At 33.3% G+C, this 20,598-nt stretch overlaps 1 protein-coding gene across 4 annotated transcripts in view; it reads right to left on the minus strand.

Moving 5' to 3' along the window:
- LOC128183057 (potassium channel subfamily T member 2-like) overlaps window positions 1-20,598 on the minus strand; it is a 37,001-nt gene that overhangs the window by 10,237 nt on the left and 6,166 nt on the right. For all 4 annotated transcript variants that reach the window (XM_052851914.1, XM_052851885.1, XM_052851904.1 and 1 more), the window contains 14 exons: window positions 16,165-16,254; window positions 12,248-12,356; window positions 10,563-10,637; window positions 9,362-9,448; window positions 7,962-8,065; window positions 6,747-6,933; window positions 6,408-6,572; window positions 5,922-6,058; window positions 5,620-5,683; window positions 5,284-5,392; window positions 4,311-4,419; window positions 3,571-3,720; window positions 2,791-3,008; window positions 198-468 (listed from right to left, as the gene is read on the minus strand). In XM_052851914.1, coding sequence (XP_052707874.1) covers window positions 198-468; window positions 2,791-3,008; window positions 3,571-3,720; window positions 4,311-4,419; window positions 5,284-5,392; window positions 5,620-5,683; window positions 5,922-6,058; window positions 6,408-6,572; window positions 6,747-6,933; window positions 7,962-8,065; window positions 9,362-9,448; window positions 10,563-10,637; window positions 12,248-12,356; window positions 16,165-16,254 — 1,875 coding nt within the window. The remainder of the gene's footprint in view (window positions 1-197; window positions 469-2,790; window positions 3,009-3,570; window positions 3,721-4,310; window positions 4,420-5,283; window positions 5,393-5,619; window positions 5,684-5,921; window positions 6,059-6,407; window positions 6,573-6,746; window positions 6,934-7,961; window positions 8,066-9,361; window positions 9,449-10,562; window positions 10,638-12,247; window positions 12,357-16,164; window positions 16,255-20,598) is intronic.

Below are 20,598 nucleotides of genomic sequence, written 5' to 3' on the forward strand. Positions count from 1 at the left end.
AGATGCTCAGCTATAACAATTGTTTAAAGTTAAAAAAAAAAAAACATAAAGAGAAAATACTCTTTCAAAATTAAACCTGACTGTGGTTATGGCAAAATAAATAACGGTATGATTTCTGTGCATCCATAGAAATCAAACTGAATTATGTCCTGTTAACAGAGTTGTTTTACATTGACTGAACTTGATAAAGCACTCACTCCTCCTGTCCCATGTCCTGATGGACCTGTAGAACTTTAGGCACCTTCTTCTCCTTCCCTACATTAGCGTTGACCTGGGCCTCTATCACTGTCGACTCCTGTGCTAATGCTTCCGGTTTCCGAGTTTCCCCTTCGCTCCTTCTACGAACTCGTCGAGCGATTTCCTGTCCCCACTCGCTGGTAATGGTCGAATTGAAGACGCTCTCTTCACCATAGTTGTCTGATTCCAGTTCTTGTTTAATCCATTTCTCCAAGACCTCGGAGACTTGCTCTGCAACAGATATACATGTTTATATACACATATAGCAAACTGATTTTCATTTCCTGTGACTTAATTACACGTTTTAAAATTGACAAATATTACGAATTACTCATTTAACAAGGTAAAATCGCCCGTCCCTAGCGCTTCATTATAAGCTTATTTTACTGTACAAGCATCTTCAAAAATAAGTAAGGAAAACCTAGTTTTAAACAAATGTGAAAAACATTAGAGTGTTGTTAGATATTTCTAAATCTAAAATAGCTTAATAGATGCAACTGGCAGTGTTAAACGGAGTATCTCTTTCAAATCACACAATACATGTAACACAATAAATTTCTTATTAAATGTGATAAATATCAACGTATCCACATCAAATCAAAGAAACCATTCTTTATGAATATCAAAATCTTTCGACTGTTTTTTTTAACAGTTAGGAAGGAACCAATAACTATATGAAATCATAATAAAGTCTCCCATTTTATTTTCATGTGATTTGATACAAATCTAAATTAAATTGAGGTTTTGCAGAATGGAGTACTTGTATACAATGGGATTGAGTACTTGTGTACTCAAAGATTGAGTACCTGTATACCATAGGATTGAGTACTTGTATACCATAGGATTGAGTACTTGTATACCATAGGATTGAGTACTTGTATACCATAGGATTGAGTGCTTGTATACAATAGGATTGAGTACTTGTATACCACAGGATTGAGTACTTGTATACCATAGGATTGAGTACTTGTGTACCATAGGATTGAGTACTTGTATACCACAGGATTGAGTACTTGTATACCGTAGGGTTGAGTACTTGTATACCATAGGATTGAGTACTTGTATACCATAGGATTGAGTACTTGTGTACCATAGGATTGAGTACTTGTATACAATAGGATTGAGTACTTGTGTACCATAGGATTGAGTACTTGTATACAATAGGATTGAGTACTTGTATACAATAGGATTGAGTACTTGTATACCACAGGATTGAGTACTTGTATACCATAGGATTGAGTACTTGTATACCGTAGGGTTGAGTACTTGTATACCATAGGATTGAGTACTTGTATACCATAGGATTGAGTACTTGTGTACCATAGGATTGAGTACTTGTATACCATAGGATTGAGTACTTGTATACCATAGGATTGAGTACTTGTATACAATTGGATTGAGTACTTGTATACAATAGGATTGAGTACTTGTGTACGATAGGCTTGAGTACTTGTATACCATAGGATTGAGTACCGGTACTTGTATACCATAGGATTGAGTACTTGTATCAGGGATGGGGTAATTGAAAAAAGTATTTGTAATTGAGTGTAATTAATTACATTTTTCAAAGTAATTGAAAGTAATTTGTCCCATAATGTTTTATATGTTTTTACAGCATTACACACTGCCCAGGGCAATAGGTAAAGATCTAATTTTGTGGAGGTGTGAACTCCTCTAATACCCAAGAACCCCCATTGATTTTAGACTTAAGTGACTTAAGTCAACATATCTCATTCTTGTGAATTATAGCAATTATTATTATATGCTTTAGTGCAAAAAGTTGTACTTTCTGAATAAACATAGTTTTAATATGTGAATAATAATTAATTCACTATAGAGAAAATATTATTCAGAACCAAAAATGAACTCAATGGTACTTAATGAATTTAATGTTAAAAAAAAAATTTCTAGAAATTTTCAAGAAATCTGATTTGAACTTAACTATACAACCTTTAAAAACATAACCGTACATAAAGCTCTGTATATCTTAATGCTGTTAATATATGTATATGTTCTCAAGATTTAAAAAAAATAAAACTAATAAAATATTTGAAATGTAATTAATTACATTTATCAAAGTAATTGAGAGTAATTAATTACATTTTAAAAAATCAATGTAATTGTAATTGCAAGTAATTGATAAAATTGTCAATGTATTTGAAAGTAATTAATTACTTTTCAAAGTAATTGACCCCAACTCTGACTTGTATACCATAGGATTGAGTACTTGTGTACCATAGGATTGAGTACTTGTATACAGTAGGATTGAGTACCGGTACTTGTATACCATAGGATTGAGTATTTGTATACCATAGGATTGAGTACTTGTATACCATAGGATTGAGTACTTGTGTACCATAGGATTGAGTACTTGTATACCATAGGATTGAGTACCGGACTTGTATACCATAGGATTGAGTACTTGTATAACATAGGATTGAGTATTTGTATACCATAGGATTGAGTACCTGTATACAATAAGAAATCTACAGTTACTGTCGGTTAAGGTTTTCTGAACAAAATTAACAAAAATTTTACAAAGTGAAATCCTACCTAGACTCCGGCTATTATTGCCTGCTGAACTTTTGTCAACAGACATTGTTTCTTCATGAATCACATTGTTATATTTCACTTTAGAGAATTCTTCCTTGAATTCTCCAATGTAGAAGCAATAATCGGAAGTCTTCAGTTTGTAGGATGACCCCGGGTTCAACTGAAGACGAGGCTCCTCATTGGTCACATCAAGAACACCAATCAAACACACTCCAAATCTAATTATTAAAGAAAATTTTCAGCACAAATATTACAATTAAGTTTTTTAATTAAGTTATATTTTTTCATTGACACATTACTATTTTCTAAAGTATGTACGGTATCTTAAATTACATAATTAAGCATAGTATCAATATAATTTGGCAACCATATAACAGGGGTCGTCCTAGTAATTTGCCCCCCCCCCCCCCCCCCCCCCCCCAAAAAAAATGCAATATTTCAAGAGTAGATGGTAAATGAAATTTATGTTAAGCCTATCAGATTTGTGATTAATATCACCATGTTTTGGAATGTAGTGCATTACGTTCACTTAGAAACAATGCAAGCTAATTAAATTTTTTTTATCTCTGACACCCAAATACTTTAGAATTTAGATTATTTACTTATGTCATCATTAAATCCTGCAACTTTTAAAAAAAATATGTACACTTATAAGTAAAATTTTTGATTGGTCAGCACAGTTCTTTTAGGTAAGCACTTCATAATGTATTCTTACTATAAACATATACTACACTAAATATGATTATTTTTACTACAGCAGAATACCAATGTAATACTAACCGCTTATGGGCATCAGCTGATGCATTAGTAAAACTCTGTCCCTCATACTTCTGGAAGAACACACTCTTACAGAGCTGTATGTGGTACACTTCATTCCCCGAGTGTCGGCCATAGACATGCTGCCAGGTCTCCAGTCCCACCTCACCTAATCTACACACAAAATAAAGACTGAAATAACCAAGTCTAGAAATCATTCTGTACAGCCAATAAAATATCACTAAGTTATATTTTAGTTCAAACAATCAGTAAATTTCGTTAAAATTATGAAGAAAAAAAACACTTAAATTAAACTTAACAAATTACAAGTGCTACAATTAAAAAATGAAAAGGTGCTTAATGTAATATAATCAAAACAAAATTAAGACGTCTCCTTTTTTTAAAATCAAAATACATGAAAATGTGTGCTGTTAAGCTTAAAGAAAAAAGAACAAAAATAAGCAAGAAATATTGAAAATGTTGATTAAAGCCTTCTGAAAATCAGAGATACTGTCAGCACAAACTTTGAACAGCAATTGATACATTTATTTTGACATGGCCATACAACATAAAACTATAAATCAATGCTTCTAAATACACATGGGGTCCAAATTTTTTTTAGGTACTAAATACTGTTCAGCTTCATCAACAAGTAAACGAAGATTGACAAACTGTTCAGTTCCATCAACAAATAAATAAGGACTGACAACAAATAGACAGCCTGGGATGTGACACAAGGCCGGGGTGAGAGCTGAGATACTTACTCCCTGTTGGTCGTGTGAAGGAGTAGGGTGACCAAGGTGGAAAGACCAGGGTACAGACAGTTGTTGGCTAACAGGGCGTACTTAAACTCATCCTCACAAACCACATGCTCTGAAAACCACAAATCTACTGCTACAGAACTGCTGTCAACACATGCACAGTGAGTATAAACTCAAAGGAATCCGACAGTAAAATCATAAAAAGAAAAGAATGGTGAAATGATATAAATCAAATAAATCAAGAAATGTATTTTATCAAAAATAAAAATAAAAGCAGCTACTTGAATTTCTAAAGGCAATTAAGCTTTATTAGTTGTTATAAAGTGTTACTGTAATATTTATCAAACATACATCACAAAACATAAAGAGTTTTTGTTGTAATATCTTCAAAAAGATAGGTAATCAAAGATTACAGAGCTCACCAAGACATTGGGCATCATCTAAATGAGACCACCTTTATCATAAGATGCAAGTCTGTAGCTGCAGGTCTGAAAATATTCAGATGGACGACCTGGGAGCTCATTTCTGTATGTCATTTGTGTTAAAAAGTTTCAATTTACGGGGTTAAAAAAATTGCCTTATTTTTCTAAGACTGATTAATAGGATTTTCAAATGCAGGTATTTGATTCTAAAAAAAATTCTCCTTCGTTTTACTACAGATATCATCATTTAGCTTGCCTCTGAGGATTTTTTTTAAACACCATCACCAGCCCTGTAAAGTGAAGGGGTACAGTTTGTTTACATGTAAAAATGGTAACTCAAACAGCGCATGAATTTAACTTACTTCATTTTCCAAGATCAGTTCATGTCTGAAGCAGGTAAAGTGATGATATCAGTAATAAATTGCTTGAGAAATATTAATAATAGTCTTAATTTTTTTCCAAAATACACAGAGGGTATAGCATAAGTTCCCCCTCCCAAACACCCCTGGACTTTGTCTTGGTGAGCTAACTAGAAATTGAGATAAAACACAAACCAGCAAACTTGACATGAAGCTTGTGCTCTGTTTTAAAGAGTTGAATGTATTGTCTACACTGTGGAGCAAAGTCCTTCACAGCCCAGGAACGCAGGATAGTGTGTTGGTCCTGAAAAACAGAGCATTTGTATACAACATACCATGTATGAGGGTGGATCAAAATGTAAAAGTTGAAGATGAAAGTGTTCATATACAGAATGATAGAAGCATATATTTTGCATTTCATATATATTGTTAAAAATGTTTGATGATGAAAATATTGATGAACTAATTCACATTATAGTGATGAATGATATGCCATTTTATGATAAATGCCTATGTATGTAATCAACTCACAGCTTCATCCCTGTTGTGACATTTACTGGGAGCCAAAATAAAACAAGCATCAGCTTCCTGCAACCTACAATAAAAGTACAGTTAAACAAACTCAACTTTTCATAATTTTTTTCAAAGGGACTGTAAATTCCCTCTTTCACTATTCATTCAAAAACACTGTATATGAAGACCTCATTTCAAAGTACATAAACAAAAGACAGTAAATTAACAAGAGAAGAATTCTTCAATACTTATACTTCATAGGGTCTTTTACATACAACCCTGAATCTTATCTGTCTTTGCTCTGATGACCTTGACATTACCTGCACCGCTGAAGGTCGGTGTCCTTGAGCGCTGAGCCCCTCATGTATATCACACGGTGGGCCCACTTTGGGTCCTTCAGGATGATCTGTAGACTGGTGTCCTTCTCATCAGAACTCAACAGCACCACAATGTGATCCTGTCAACACAAAACCAGACAGAATGAAGTGAAGGGGGGGGGGTCACTTATAAACTCATTCATTTAGTAGAATAACTATGATGCTATTCAGATAATTAAGACAATCACGTTTTATTTTGAGGGGAAAAATTTTTAATCTTGCTAAGCATCAAGATTTTCAAGAAATATAGATTTTTTTTTGACAAACTTTATACATATGTAACTCTAATAACAAATCCTTGAATAAATTTTCTTTCGAAAATATTTTAAAGTTTCTTTTTCAAGATGGCTTGCAAATTAAGCAGATCAAGTTTAATATGAACTAAGTACAAAATAAATAACAGCAAAAATGCTTTCTAGCAGCCAATACCTCTAATTTCCTATTTGCGTAGAACTCGATGAGGAAGTCCATGGTGTACTCGGCGCTGAGATTGCTGGTACAAACCACCACATGGCGGTGTCCCGCCGCGTGGCGCGAGCTGTACTCACCACCTGTCTTCTTCCTCTCCTTCCATGTGGAATGAATTCCTTCCACCTGAAACCAACGCAAAACACTTGCAGCTGTATAAAGCAGCTCAAACATAAAACTTGAATAATTCAAGGAGTCTAGAGTTGCACCTGATCAATTGAAACCCTGCATAGTCTAAGGGTATCATGCTTGAGATTAAAAAAACCCACTGTTTTTTGTTTTTTTTATTTTATGACTGACCTGCCTGGGAATGAAGGCAAAGGCCAAACAGATCATGGTGAGCATAAACAGCTGACCAAGCCAGTTGTCAGGGGAGATGTCGCCGTAACCAACTGTGGAGAATGTGACGATCACAAAGTAAAACGACTCAAACATGGTCAGCTGATCGGTAGCACTACTTCTCTGGATGTGCTGGATTCCACAGATTCTGTCAAAATATTATACAAAACAATTCAAAAACACGATCTTTGAGGGCATAGTAGCAAGAACATGTAATCTTTCTGTTACCAGCTGATGATAAAGAAGGATTACAAAAGTTTGCAAAAAATTAATAACAGAAGCATTTCAATGTGCATTTCAAAATCAAATTCAATACAGATACTAATTGCTACAGAAGCTACTATATGTAGCATCACACAGACAATAACATTTCTCTTAAATCCCTGAAGATCTGTAAATTGTCTTACAAATGGTTATCTTCCTATTTTATTGACAATGGGCACTTAGAAAATTGATTAAGGGATTGATGGTAAGGCCCTCATTAAGAGATCATCTTACCTGATAAAACATGTCAGAAAATGTCAAACAAAATCTGCATGGTTGACAAACATTGCAAAATTGTGCATCAAAAATGGCAATATTGCAGAGTTGTGATCTAAGGACCTACATGAATTTTTTTTGAATTTGACAACAGTCATTCTAATACCTTTTAAGTTATTTATTTATGACCTTGACCTTCATGGCAATATATTTTGAAATCTTCACAGCATTTAATTCGTAAGTTGAAGAAGAAAAATTATTAAAAAGGACAGAAAAAGACACAAAAGAAGCAAATGTTTCTGATCATAAGTCTTGGATAATTTAAACAATATCTTGTATAATAAATCAATGTTCATAAGGGTCATTCAAAGCTCCTTAGGTCACTCAGTTGTATGTTTTTTGTTCAGAAAACCATGCTAATGATATTCAATATCTGCATGAACATTTCTGAGATTTCCTAAGAGCAGGGTAGAGAATTTGGGGGGGGGGGGGGGGGGGGGGGGGTCTTTGTCATCGTTTACTGTGGTAAAGTAGTGCCACTCTTTGTGAAGTACTAAATATGTGAATGACTCTTAAAACATGAGAGAATGACAATGTCTCATATCAAACATAAACATACTAAAGTATCTATTATCTATTTAATGAAGACAATCAGAGGGAGAGAGAGAGAGAGAGAGAGAGAGAGAGCGCGCTTACGTAGTAAATATGAGACAGCCCATGGAAACCACCAGCAGAAATAACTGCTGTGACAGTGTGACGGAGATTGTCTGGAATCTCTGCTTGGTCAGATGCAAATCATTCTGAAATAGCAAATCATAGAAATATCAAATCAGAATTGCAATACAATAATTGACATGACATTGAATTAGCTATATACCATAAAATCTTACATAATCTTTCCACGAAACATAAACAGTATCAAAAATGATGAATATTCATAACAAAAGTGTTTGTACAGAAGGTAATCTTAAACCATTTCATATCAAGAAGGAAGCCTTTTTGATGCCAGGCTTGCACTACTAGATAGGTATAAATCTGTCATCCTGTAGCTGATATCCTTAAACAAATAAACCTGATCTGTTGTCATTTTGTAATTGATATGCATGGACTCACAGTTATGGAATACATTATCTGTAGATATCATATATTTTATCCAATGAACTCTTTAGTGCAAATGCTGTACACAAGCATCAATGAAATTTAAATAAATAAATATAACATACAATTCACCTCATTTTTTTTATTAGAAAATAGACTTGTCTATACATATGAACATTGAATCTCCCCAACCTCTGTAGTATTAACATAGTACCTAATGTACATGTGTTGATCAGGCTTGACATTTGACCAACAAAAAGATCCTCTGACATTGTAAAATGGGAAATGAACTGACACCAATTTTATGAATTCAATTTTCATGTAGATGTCAAGTCATCTATAGGATAAATGCTGATGACAGCTAGTTATGTACAATATGGTGATATTTGTACAGCGGCTAGTGAAATGAGAGGATAAAGTTTGATAGGTCTATAATCCCTGGACGTCTGTCTGACATTGTGTACTTCAATAACAAAAGCTGACAGATTTCCTGTCTCTCTCTAAATCTCTAATCCAATTAAAGGCTTCTGTGTGAATCAGAAAGAACAACAGAAATTCTGAATAAATCAGCTTGTTCCAGCGTAATGATATGTCAAGTGGATTCACCCACTGTGAAAATTTGTGTAATATTCCAAATTACAGGATTTCTCAGCTCTCAGCTTTTATATTTGATACATGTACTCTTAAACAGACTACATTACAATTGTACAATTTTGTCCAAAGATAGGTGGTAAACTATATTATCCTTACTCTGGTCTTTCCCCAGTAAAAAAATAAATCCATAATGATTGACCTTATATTACATTACAAACACCAATTTGCACTTCTACCCCCTGCTGACAAGAATAAAGCTGTGCACTGATAAATGATAGGCACTGTTTTTGTTATGCCTGTCATGTATGATATAGTTTACCCCCATCCTCACCCCTCCGCTGGTGTCATCCCCCCATCAGCTGTCATCCTCACCCAATTTGGCCCACCGCCCTGTCAAAACTTACAAACAATTTCTCCAGAGACTTCTTCACCAGCCAGATATTGAGGAAGCCAGGCACGTACAGGTTCATCAGGAGAGGGGGGTAGAACAGCTGAAAGAGTTCATGCAAACACCTCCATTACACCCTGCTATACATTGTAAAGGTCATACAAGGCATGGCATTAATTTTCAAGGTCCTTTAGGCTGACAACAGGTTACACTTCATTCAATGAAGTTACAAGAGATGTGAGAACATCTTCAAAATCTCGTTAACTCTGTGACATGTACTTGTGAAGAAAACTTCCTCTTTATTTATGAAACTTGTCGTTCTCCTAAATCAAATCTAAAATTGAGTTGGACACGTTCTTGAACCTTTATAAATTATCTTTAATAGTAAAATGACTGGAAAGTTCATAATACTTCCTTCATGTCTCTTAGATCATACCATGAAATGCTTGCTTTTACATATTTACAGGTATATATTTATAATCAAATTAATGTTATAACTAATTCACATTTTGAACACTGGTACATCTATTTCATTTACCTTATTAAAGATCTGACTCACTAAATTAAAAAAATCTTATTTTTATTTAATTTGAGAGAGAGTTATGAATAATTATAATTCATAATACATACTACACTGCCCTTTTGCATCCCATTTTGTGACTGGAAGAAGATCTCTACATATTTACCATTCATATGCCTTACAGTACATGTGACCGAAATTGTTTACCTGTCTCTTCACATTTTACCTTGAGTAACACACCCAAAATTAAACAAATGACTTGCACATTCAATTCAAAAATCAATATGCTACCCCCTGAAACGAAATAAATTTGTTGAAAAAGCTAAGTGATATTGGAATTCTTAGAAATGTACGGTACATCCTTTAAATGTTACATCATTCATTCATGACTAAAGGTCAACCAATGGATTTTTGTTTATAGGAATTAAACTGCATTATTTATAACCATAAAGATTCTAAACAAATTATGTAATAACTAAATAATATATCCTACATTCACAAAATACTATACTTAGTAGTTATTTATGGTGCAGTGCAATATTTCGTTTTGAAACTCTTTGTGTGTTAGTGATAAATTTTGATAAGAAAACTTTACAAAATCAAGTTCTACTGTTCTGGTGAACAAGATCTTTCGTTGTAAGGAAACATCTCAAAAAAGGACTGTATGCAACGTTATTATAAGTGAGGGGCAACTCACCGTGACTAGAAAGGGAATGGTCACTATCAGTTCTAGAACAAAGCAGTCTTGTGTGGCTTTCTCAAGGAGGGTTCCCTATAAACATACCAAATAGAATAATGAATATAAATAATATTTCGTCAAAAAAACTTCCCTTCATAAATTTTTGTTAACTATGTAATAAAATTACCAATCTTATGTGTTGCATGCTGTTCTACAGAATGGATTACATTAATCATAATTATTGAAAAACTTGCATGTACATATTCATAGCTTAATGAATATGAAACTAAAGATATTTTGACCTTAGGCTAAACTAGACATCATTGAGATTGTGAAAACCTCAAAGGGCTCCATTAATTTGGGCAAAGGGGAGAGAAATAAGCTCCAGGTGTCAGACAGATTTAAATATCACAGCAGAAAATTACGAAAAAATGCTTTTTTGACTTTACTTTGAACATAACCTCTGAGTCAGAACTAAAAATATAGTTCAAAATCATTGCACATCCTTTTTAGCAAGCACTCCATGTGTGTGGTAATAGACTGAAAGGGCCAAGGGGAAAAAAAAATGGTTCAGACAAGGGATTCATGCAGAAGCCTGCTATGACTATCACAATTGACAAAGATACTTGATTCCAGGCCCCAGGGCCATACAACTTAGACGAGCTTACTTTTGATCTAAGTCTCACTTTTACAAAAAGAACCTACAGTGGAAAAGTGAGACTAAGATCAAAAGTGAGCTCGTCTAAGTTTTATGGCCCCGGGGCCAGGTCACAGCAAATCCCTTTCCATCTTCCCAAGGCAAGAGTTTTTGATCCATTCTGCTCTACAGAAACCCTTGACCAGATAGGCAGAGTTTGACGGTTAGAAACCATGCATGCTGGTTGGTGTCATAAAAGTTTGCATGATCCAATAAGAAACATTGTTTCAAGAATTATGTTAACAGTGCATTGATCAATGTTAGCTGGTGTCAAAGAAATGTTTCCTAAATTTGTCAGAACAAGAGGTAACAATGGTTCAAAAGGGAGTACACTCACTAGATGGCACAATCATAAACCTGTATATACAGCTTTTCTCAGGGGGGTCAGTCTAATATGACCTAGAATATATGTTAAAGGTCAATGCCTATCCTTTGCCTGAAACATTCTGCAGGTAAAGTAAGCGCCATACTGGGCAAAGGGGAGAGAAAATATGCTCCAGGTGTCAGACAGATTGATCACTGTAGGTCATCCACAGGACCTGGTACCAAATAAGGAAATTGTATAATCTAGCTGTGTATTACATACAGTGGCACAGGTCAAAGAAGTGAAAACTGGGACTGAATTGAAATGTTGCCTTACTATGAAGTAATACAAATATCATAAAGGTTATGATTTGAACATATTTCATAAGTAAATATATATACTGTAAATTCCTAATTAGATGCGAGTAATTATATTTGCGTAAAAATTGCTAGAAGCTACCACCACGGATTTTAAAATCTCGCCTTTATTTTCTGAGAGTTGGGAACTATAAGAAATATTGATAAATGTTCCGCATTGCAATTTTATATTCTCGCCAATTTGATACAAAATAGCCAGATCGCGGAGTTAAGTACTCGCGTAATATAGGGAATTTACAGAATATAAGTGGATTAGAAAGCAGGCATTGCTTATGTAAGGTTTCTCCATGAAAAATGTAAAGGATTAAGATGGTTTTGTACCAACCTTGGAGACAATGAGAAGGTCAAGGCAAGCCTTGGTGAGAGTTATCACAGATAGAAGGCACTGCAAAATCCACATAGGCATAGGGCGGTCCACCCACAGTATCACATACCTGGTAAAGAAAAAAGCAATCATAATATTTAAATGATAGAACAATTTGGTTTTTGTTTTTTAAATTTGCTTTTGACAGGTCATGTATATATTAAGACCTTGCAACAGTGATCTCACAAATTGTAGCATTGTAGTTCTTGAGAAGTAGATTTTTCAACATTTCCCTATATATGGTAATTTTATGTTAAATTTTAACCCCTCTTAGGGTTCCAGTATTGATCCAGGGGTCACAAATTTGACAATTTAGAAACTACACTATCAAAATCTTACAATGCTTGCAAAGTAATCTCACAAATCGTAGCAGTGTAGTTCTTGATACGCGGGGGTGTTAAGGAAACATATGGAATCTGAGTTACATGTAATTCCGTGAAATCACAAATCTTAGTTATTATGTACATATTCAAATATATAAGCAACGAAACGTAGACCAAAAACAAATAAAAAATACTACAAAGACAATTTTTGCCAGAAATTAGTTTGTATTACGTAGATTTACACATTGATGACGTCATGACTAAAAGTTGAATGTCGTGTGAATTTGATCGGAAAGCATTGTAAACATTTTCAAAATATAGCTAATCTAAGAACACTAATAAAGTATTGTGGTGTGATTTATTGAGAATTGGACATAAGAATACTGGGGGAGATGTTAGTTTTATCCATCATTCGCTAAAAGGTATGTAAATATGCTTTTATTTCTCGGCCAGGCTTTCCTCTGTCGTTGTTTACGATATAAAAATCCAACTAGAACAACACTACCCCGTGTATGTTGAACTTGAAATTTTACACGTATCGTTAGTTTGATCAATGCTTAAATTGAAAAGTGCTGCTAGAATCCCATGGTGTGTGTTGTTTAAATGCAATGTGCCGTTTTCCGTGCAAACTTTATAAAAGTTGGGAAGGTTTTACGAGAACCGGATGAATAACTTTTTAATAAGGATAAACATAGGATTCTAACAGCGGTTTTGATTAAACTGAGATGTTTTGCCTTCACTTGGTATGTTTATTTTATTTTGGAAACCGCGGGGTAGTGTTGTTCTTTCTCATTATATGTTAAGGAATATACGTAAGCTATTTATAGTTGTCACGTGATAATGCACCAATGTGGCAGTGATGTACTACCCAATTTTATTGCACTGACATCTATTTTAAAGGATGATACTAAGTTTTTGATCTTATTCAAAATAATTATTTAATTTTACGATTTTGAATACTGTATTAACAACAGTCAAAATAAGACCGCATATTGCCCATATGCTTCCTTAACACCCCTGCGTAGGATGATTTTCAAACAATTTTTCTATATATCTATATGTTAAATATGAACCCCTGTTGGGGCCCCAATATTAGTCTAAGGGTCATGATTTTAACAATTTAGAATCTTCAATAAATATATATAGAAGCTTACCAATAGGTGAAAATATTAACATTTCTGAGGAAGTGGTTCTAACGAAGATTTTATTAAGACAACACTATATTTTCACAGTTTCACAAATAAGGGTATCTCCCTTTTAAAAAAAGGTCTTGCCCTTTATTTTGACATTTTAGAATCCCCTTCCCATCCTTTGAATCAAGTTTGGTTAAATTTGGCCCAGTTTACAGCCAGATGGATGGACAGACAGATGGACAAACAATGGACAGTAAGTGATTAGAAAAGCTCACTTGAACCTTCGGTTCAGGGTTCAGGTGAGCTAAAAACTGGATCAATAGAACCTTAGGTTCTAAGGGTCATCACAGTTTCAAAGGGACAGGAATGTCAGACTGATATCTATAACCACCAGTGCTTAGCATGCATGGTAAAGAATTCTTCTGAAAATCACTTTAATTTGAATAATTCCTACTAACATTTTCCTGGTCCTGTTCCATGAACTCTGATCTGATAAAACTTGTTATATATTAAATGGGTACCAGTTCTGATATGCATACCAGGTATTTCTACTGAAACTATTGAAGAAACCAACTTTTTTTAACTATAATCATAAATCATGCCGATAATACATTGAATTTTGACAGATATGGTACCCAGTATTTGATTTGACAAATATGGTACCCAAGATTTCAAATAAAGTTTTCAAATGAGATTAGAGCATTATACTTGTACCAGATTAATCAGCTCATGTCTCTATGTTTTTATCGATAAGCAAAAATGATATGTGTTTATTTGAGAATTCTGCTGTATTTTATGTCAGAGGAACTAAAGATGTGTTTATAAGTAACTATAAGTTAAAACTATTTCACATAAGAATTACAAGTCAAGTCACTTACAAATTCACAAAAGCCTACAATGGGAGTCAAACTCTACACTGGTCCTTGAATATATGTTTCATTGACAGTCATAAGGAAAATTATATTGCTGTCACTTGAAATTTATATTTTTAAAGCCTGACCATGCACATGATAAACATATGATTTACTACACATAATCATTACAGACAGTCCCTTCATTTACCTTCTCCCATTCAAATGGACAACATTCATTACAATGACTAGACATGAATTGCTCTCGTTTTAAGAGAAGGCTCTGTAATGTTTGCTCTACATTCATGTTTGATGTTTACATTTAACCTAGTTGGGAAGAATTTAATTTCTGTGTCCTCTTCATTTCAATAAACTATCTTTTTTACAGTGTAAGCCCATTATGTTTAATAGAGTCTTGTAAAATATGAACAGAATATGATACAGTCAAGATAATTTGACACGACAGTAAATAGAGACATATATTCTGTCATACAAATGCATACACAGGTTTTGAAAAGTATTTATAAAATACAGAACATTGTGATCAGAAGACACATTATAGCTAAAACGTAAATCCACGCACATCTGTTCTGCATATTTTTTGTTAATTTCATAAATTTTCTTTCACTTTGCAATGATGACATTGGATTATCAATTAAACTTTTCTATGATTTAAAAGGGAGGGAGGGAGAGTACATTGTATTATCAAAATGGTTATGTTTTAACAGAGGACACTGTGTTGATTAATAGAGAATAACATTCAATTTGATTGAAATTGTTTCACATTTACCAGTAGTAACAATTAATCAAGTTACATTTAAAACTTTGAAGCAGAAGTTGAACTAGTATTACTTGTAAAGTTGTGTTATTCATGATTGTACGTTTAAAAGGTATCATATGAAGATTACATTTCAACCTTCATCAAGGTCAAAATTTGCCCTATTTTGTGTGTGTAAGTGGGTTTTCTTTTTATTTCGTTTCCTTTTTATCAGTCTTCATCTGTGTACTTTCTATAAACATTAATCAGAAATGTAACTATCACATTTTTGATCACAAAAGAAAAAGAAACCATTAATATAAACTGAAATGTTTTTTCGCATGACTCTATTATAGTACAGACCTTCTTTTCATATACCGGTATTTATGTTTTGACAGTTATCCAGATCATACCTGTGCAATGTACAGTTGGTTCAAAAGGTTTGACTGGTTTTTTTTTTTAATTAAAATTACAGGACCTACTCTTCTTTTTTAGAGATATGTACAAAAAAATTGACCTGCAGTTATTTTCCTAATATATAATAGGACATTGAATAACTGCAGTACAAACTATTCTCTTTTGAGAAGTGGACAGGCATAGGCTATGCCTGTCCACTTCTCAAAAGAGAATACAGTACAAACCAGTCGTAATTTTTCTTATATATAATAGAACATTGAATAACTGCAGTACAAACCAGTACTGGTAGTTATTTTCCTTATATATAATAGGACATTGAATAACTGCAGCACAAACTAGTACCGGTAGTTATTTTCCTTATATATAATAGGACATTGAATAACTGTGCAGTACAAACCAGTTGATGGCAGTGGAGGAGAACTTCATACTGCCATCGTCTTTGGGGAGGATCGCACTCTCGTTGACAGTACTGCAGTGTTGGCCATTGCTATGTAAAGATAAAATAATCTTGCATCAGCTGAGTTCAAGCCAATGAAATCAGGAAAATATCATGGTGCTTAATTAATGGCAATATTCAAAAGGTAGATAAAATGTACTTTAAACATATCAATAACAACTAAAATAATTTGATGGAAATCCACAACATAAATCATATACTAATAATTTTTTACCCATACACTATTTTACAGGTACAATTTCAAGATAATAACTAGCAGTGCTAAAATTTGTTCTTTATTATTTCATTTTCCTAATTCAAAAGCTCAAAACTGCATCAGTTTTATTGAGATGCCCTTGGTAAATGAAAAATGAATAAACCAAGCTCGGACAAAAATCAGTCAAATATACTGTGTAAAAGTTTTATAAATTTGATGTGAAGAAATATCAAATGTCAATCGATCATCAATTAATCAATATGCATGGGAAATGACAGAAACATGATAATTAAGAAATTTGACAATTACCAAAATGTTTCAAATTTACAGAAATCTAGCATTTTCCAACTAAAGTGGATAGCATGCAATTATAACCACCACAGAAAGTGCCCTAGGATGAAATATCTCTCTGCCCATTGAAACACAAGTGCCATTGTATACTAATCCTTCTCGTCTTTCATACAGAACTAAACTGATACAGACTATAATTTCTTCCACTTATGTCGCTGCATGGTAATTTCCCTGTACATTAAAAATAAAGTGACCAGAACAAAAGATTAAAAGGACAAAAGTGAATATTTTCTCCTCGTAAATCAGCAACTCCTGTTTGTAAACACACAAACTTTACTGTTTAGAGAGAAGTGAACAAACATTAAGGCAAGAAACCATATCTTACTACCTACGTTTACTCTTAATCAGAACCAGATGTTTTCCCTTTCGAAAGGCTTTCAATTTATTTTCATTTTCCTTTTACCTGTGTCAATTGTCAAAGTACAGAGATTAATTTTGATAAAATGCATTCCATTTCAGCATTTCCACACAAGCTTATGGTCTATCATCAATTTTCAATTTCCTGCTTCAATTGATAAAAGTGCACTTAAAGATAATCACGTCATTTGATTTATAGGTGATAGAATAAAAAAAGTTGTATACATCATATGTTACAAGTCTCTTTCCATTCAATGACAATATGGAATTAGGGATTCAAGTAGGCCACCTAGCTGTTAAAGCCTGCATCATGATGTTTATTTGTAATATTGCAAATTGTAACTTAAACTGGTATATAGAGACTCAAATGACGTCATGCAGTTTGTCAATTCTTTAATCTAAATACACTAATACATTGGGTCCAGGGCCATAAAACTCAAACGATATTTCTTTAATTTCAGTTTCACTTTTTTAGTTTTTAATAATACCAACACATTATTAATTCTTGGTGTAAAAGTGAAACTTGTAGATCACAGTGGTCTGGGTAATACTTCATCAATTTCTAAGTTGGTGTGCATGATTACAGAACAGATTATCATTACTTTTTCACAATATTGATAAGACTATTGATTTAATATATATTTTAGAGAGAGAGAGAGAGAGAGAGGGAGAGAGAAAGAGAGAGAATTATATGGGATCTAAAAAAAATGAAATGATAGGAAGAAGAGAGAAAGAAACTGAAAAAAGAGAAAGTTTTACTGATCATTTAATCTGATTTGCTCTTAAATAATTTCAGTTGATCTAAAGCTGAGCGCTTGTGTTTAAATTTGTTTATACATGGTTGATTTCTTGCATGTGATATATTGCACCTGGTATGACTCCTTTGTATCAAATAAGTGAATTATGCAAGATTCTAATTTATGGCTTTTTTTATTTCAACCATGTAGGCGTAAATAATGCAGCAAGTCTAATTGTATAATTTAAACAGAGCACATGATGAATTAGTTCATACCTGCCAGAAGACACGCAAATGCAAGACAATATAATTCAGTAATATTCACATCATATTTTTATGGTTAAATCACAATTTTTTCGAACAATTTATATTAAATGGTAATATTGTTAAATTCATGCAGGATGTAATTTTATTTTTCAGTGTTGGGTATTTATATTTGTTTGATTGTACAGAAAAATTTAAATTTCAAGAAACAAAAACAACAAATGGTTGACTTAAGAAGTATATGATATATGTAAAAAATAGAAGATTTGTACACTAAAAAAGGTAATTTTTTTCTTCAGAAAAATGCAATTAAGTGTTATGTAAAACTTTCATTTGCATGTCTCTTATAACGCTCTCTGGCTGGCACAGTTGACATTTTGTCATATATGATACAAATTGAATGTTTTTGTGCAAAAATCTTCTCAGCTAGCCAAGATATGTCTGCATGCATTTCTGGTTATAAAAACAATTAAATCAGAACAATACAGGTCAAGGAATTCTTCAACCTTAAAACAATAATTATCTTGGATTGATTTATGTATAAGACGGCATTTTATGCATGCTTTAAAAAATCCTAGCAATTTGAAGTGAAAATTACTTGATTTAAGTGCAAATATAACCACAATATCCTCTAATGTATTTATAATCATGCATATTAATGTACTTTGTAATCTCTAACAGGGGTGCAACACTGCATGGATGCACCAAAGAACTGTTATGCAGAATAGCAGATCTAAACATCAAATGAAGAAATAATTTCTTAAAATCATATTTAATTTTCTTCTGCATGTGTTGGATTTGAAATGATAGAAAACAAAAACAACCATGTTTAAGTTTTTCAAAATATTTTGGGTTTTTGCATAATAAATCTTGGTTCTAGAAAGAGTGTATATCATTAAAGACCATTAAAACTAGATCTCTGACTTCATTATTTAGATGATATAAATATCAACAAAGATTAAAATTAAAATTATATTGATTAAAACAAGCTAGAAAATTCCTTACAGATTTATATTTTAATTGCTTTGGAGCTTTTCCAAAGGAAATGCACAGATATACACTGAACAGTTGCACATTAATTATAGAAATACCGATGATTTTAATTCCCTTCAAAATATAACAGAATGAAACAGACCATGAATACTTGAATTTGGAACATTCTGACACAATGACAATTATAAACATTGTAGCTTTGCTTCCTTCTGCAATTGTCTCAATATCATCCAAAATTTATCATAACTGTTCATAATATACTTCTCTTCACAATATCTTGTCTTTAGTGCATTATTATTTACTGTACATTGATATCCAATATTATGTCTCTCTCTTTATGGATTTGCTTATAAAAAATACTGCATGGACCAAAGATTGAACTGTGTATGCATGCAACACTGTTGCAGGAAAAGAAAAGTCAATACAAATCAAAATATGATCTCAGATTTCCATTCTCCATGCAAAAACTATTTTTAAATAGTTGGGCAGTTGCATGTAATAAATGATATTCAAAATCTCATACCATGATTTCAATGAGCTCATTACTCATGCAATCAGGTTTTTGAGAATTCTATAAAAACCTCTGACATTTCATTCTTTTTTAAATAAAATAAGAAAGTTGGACATGTCTTGTAACAAGGACCAACAAAGACAAATAAGAAAACAATCTCTTAACAGGTTTAAGCCCCTCCTTAATAAGCTAAGATATATTCAAAATATACATGTAATTTAGAAACAGCAAACTTCTTTAAAAGACAAAGCACTGATATTTTCACAAAAAAACTGCAGAAAAGTATAGGCAGTATATCAATGAGCAGAAAAAAACAAAAATAAGTAACTGAGGAGAAAGGACAACCACCGACTAGCTGAGGACAGAGTATTGCCATTGAATGATGGAGGAGAGGGGGGACCACTGACAAACTGAGGAAAGATGACAACCACTGGACATCTGTGGAGAAAGGACATCAATTGAACATCTGAGGGGAGAGTATTAATACTACAAGCAAAGGAGATAAAACCACTGCATTATAGAGGTTAGATGATAACCACTGAATACTTCAGGGGATAAAAAATCATTGAGTGATTAAGGAGAGAGGACAACCACTTTGTGATAAAGGAGAGAGGACAACCACTTTGTGATAAAGGAGAGAGGATAACAACTTAGTGACAGAGGAGAGAGGACAACCATTTGGTGATAGAGAGGACAACCATCTGGTGATAGAGAGGACAACCATCTGGTGATAGAGAGGACAACCATCTGGTGATAGAGAGGACAACCATCTGGTGATAGAGAGGACAACCATTTGGTGATAGAGAGGACAACCATCTGGTGATAGAGAGGACAACCATCTGGTGATAGAGAGGACAACCATCTGGTGATAGAGAGGACAACCATCTGGTGATAGAGAGGACAACCATCTGGTGATAGAGAGGACAACCATCTGGTGATAGAGAGGACAACCATCTGGTGATAGAG

The sequence above is a fragment of the Crassostrea angulata genome, chromosome 1, assembly GCF_025612915.1.
Source record: "Crassostrea angulata isolate pt1a10 chromosome 1, ASM2561291v2, whole genome shotgun sequence".
NCBI lineage: Eukaryota > Metazoa > Mollusca > Bivalvia > Ostreida > Ostreidae > Magallana > Magallana angulata.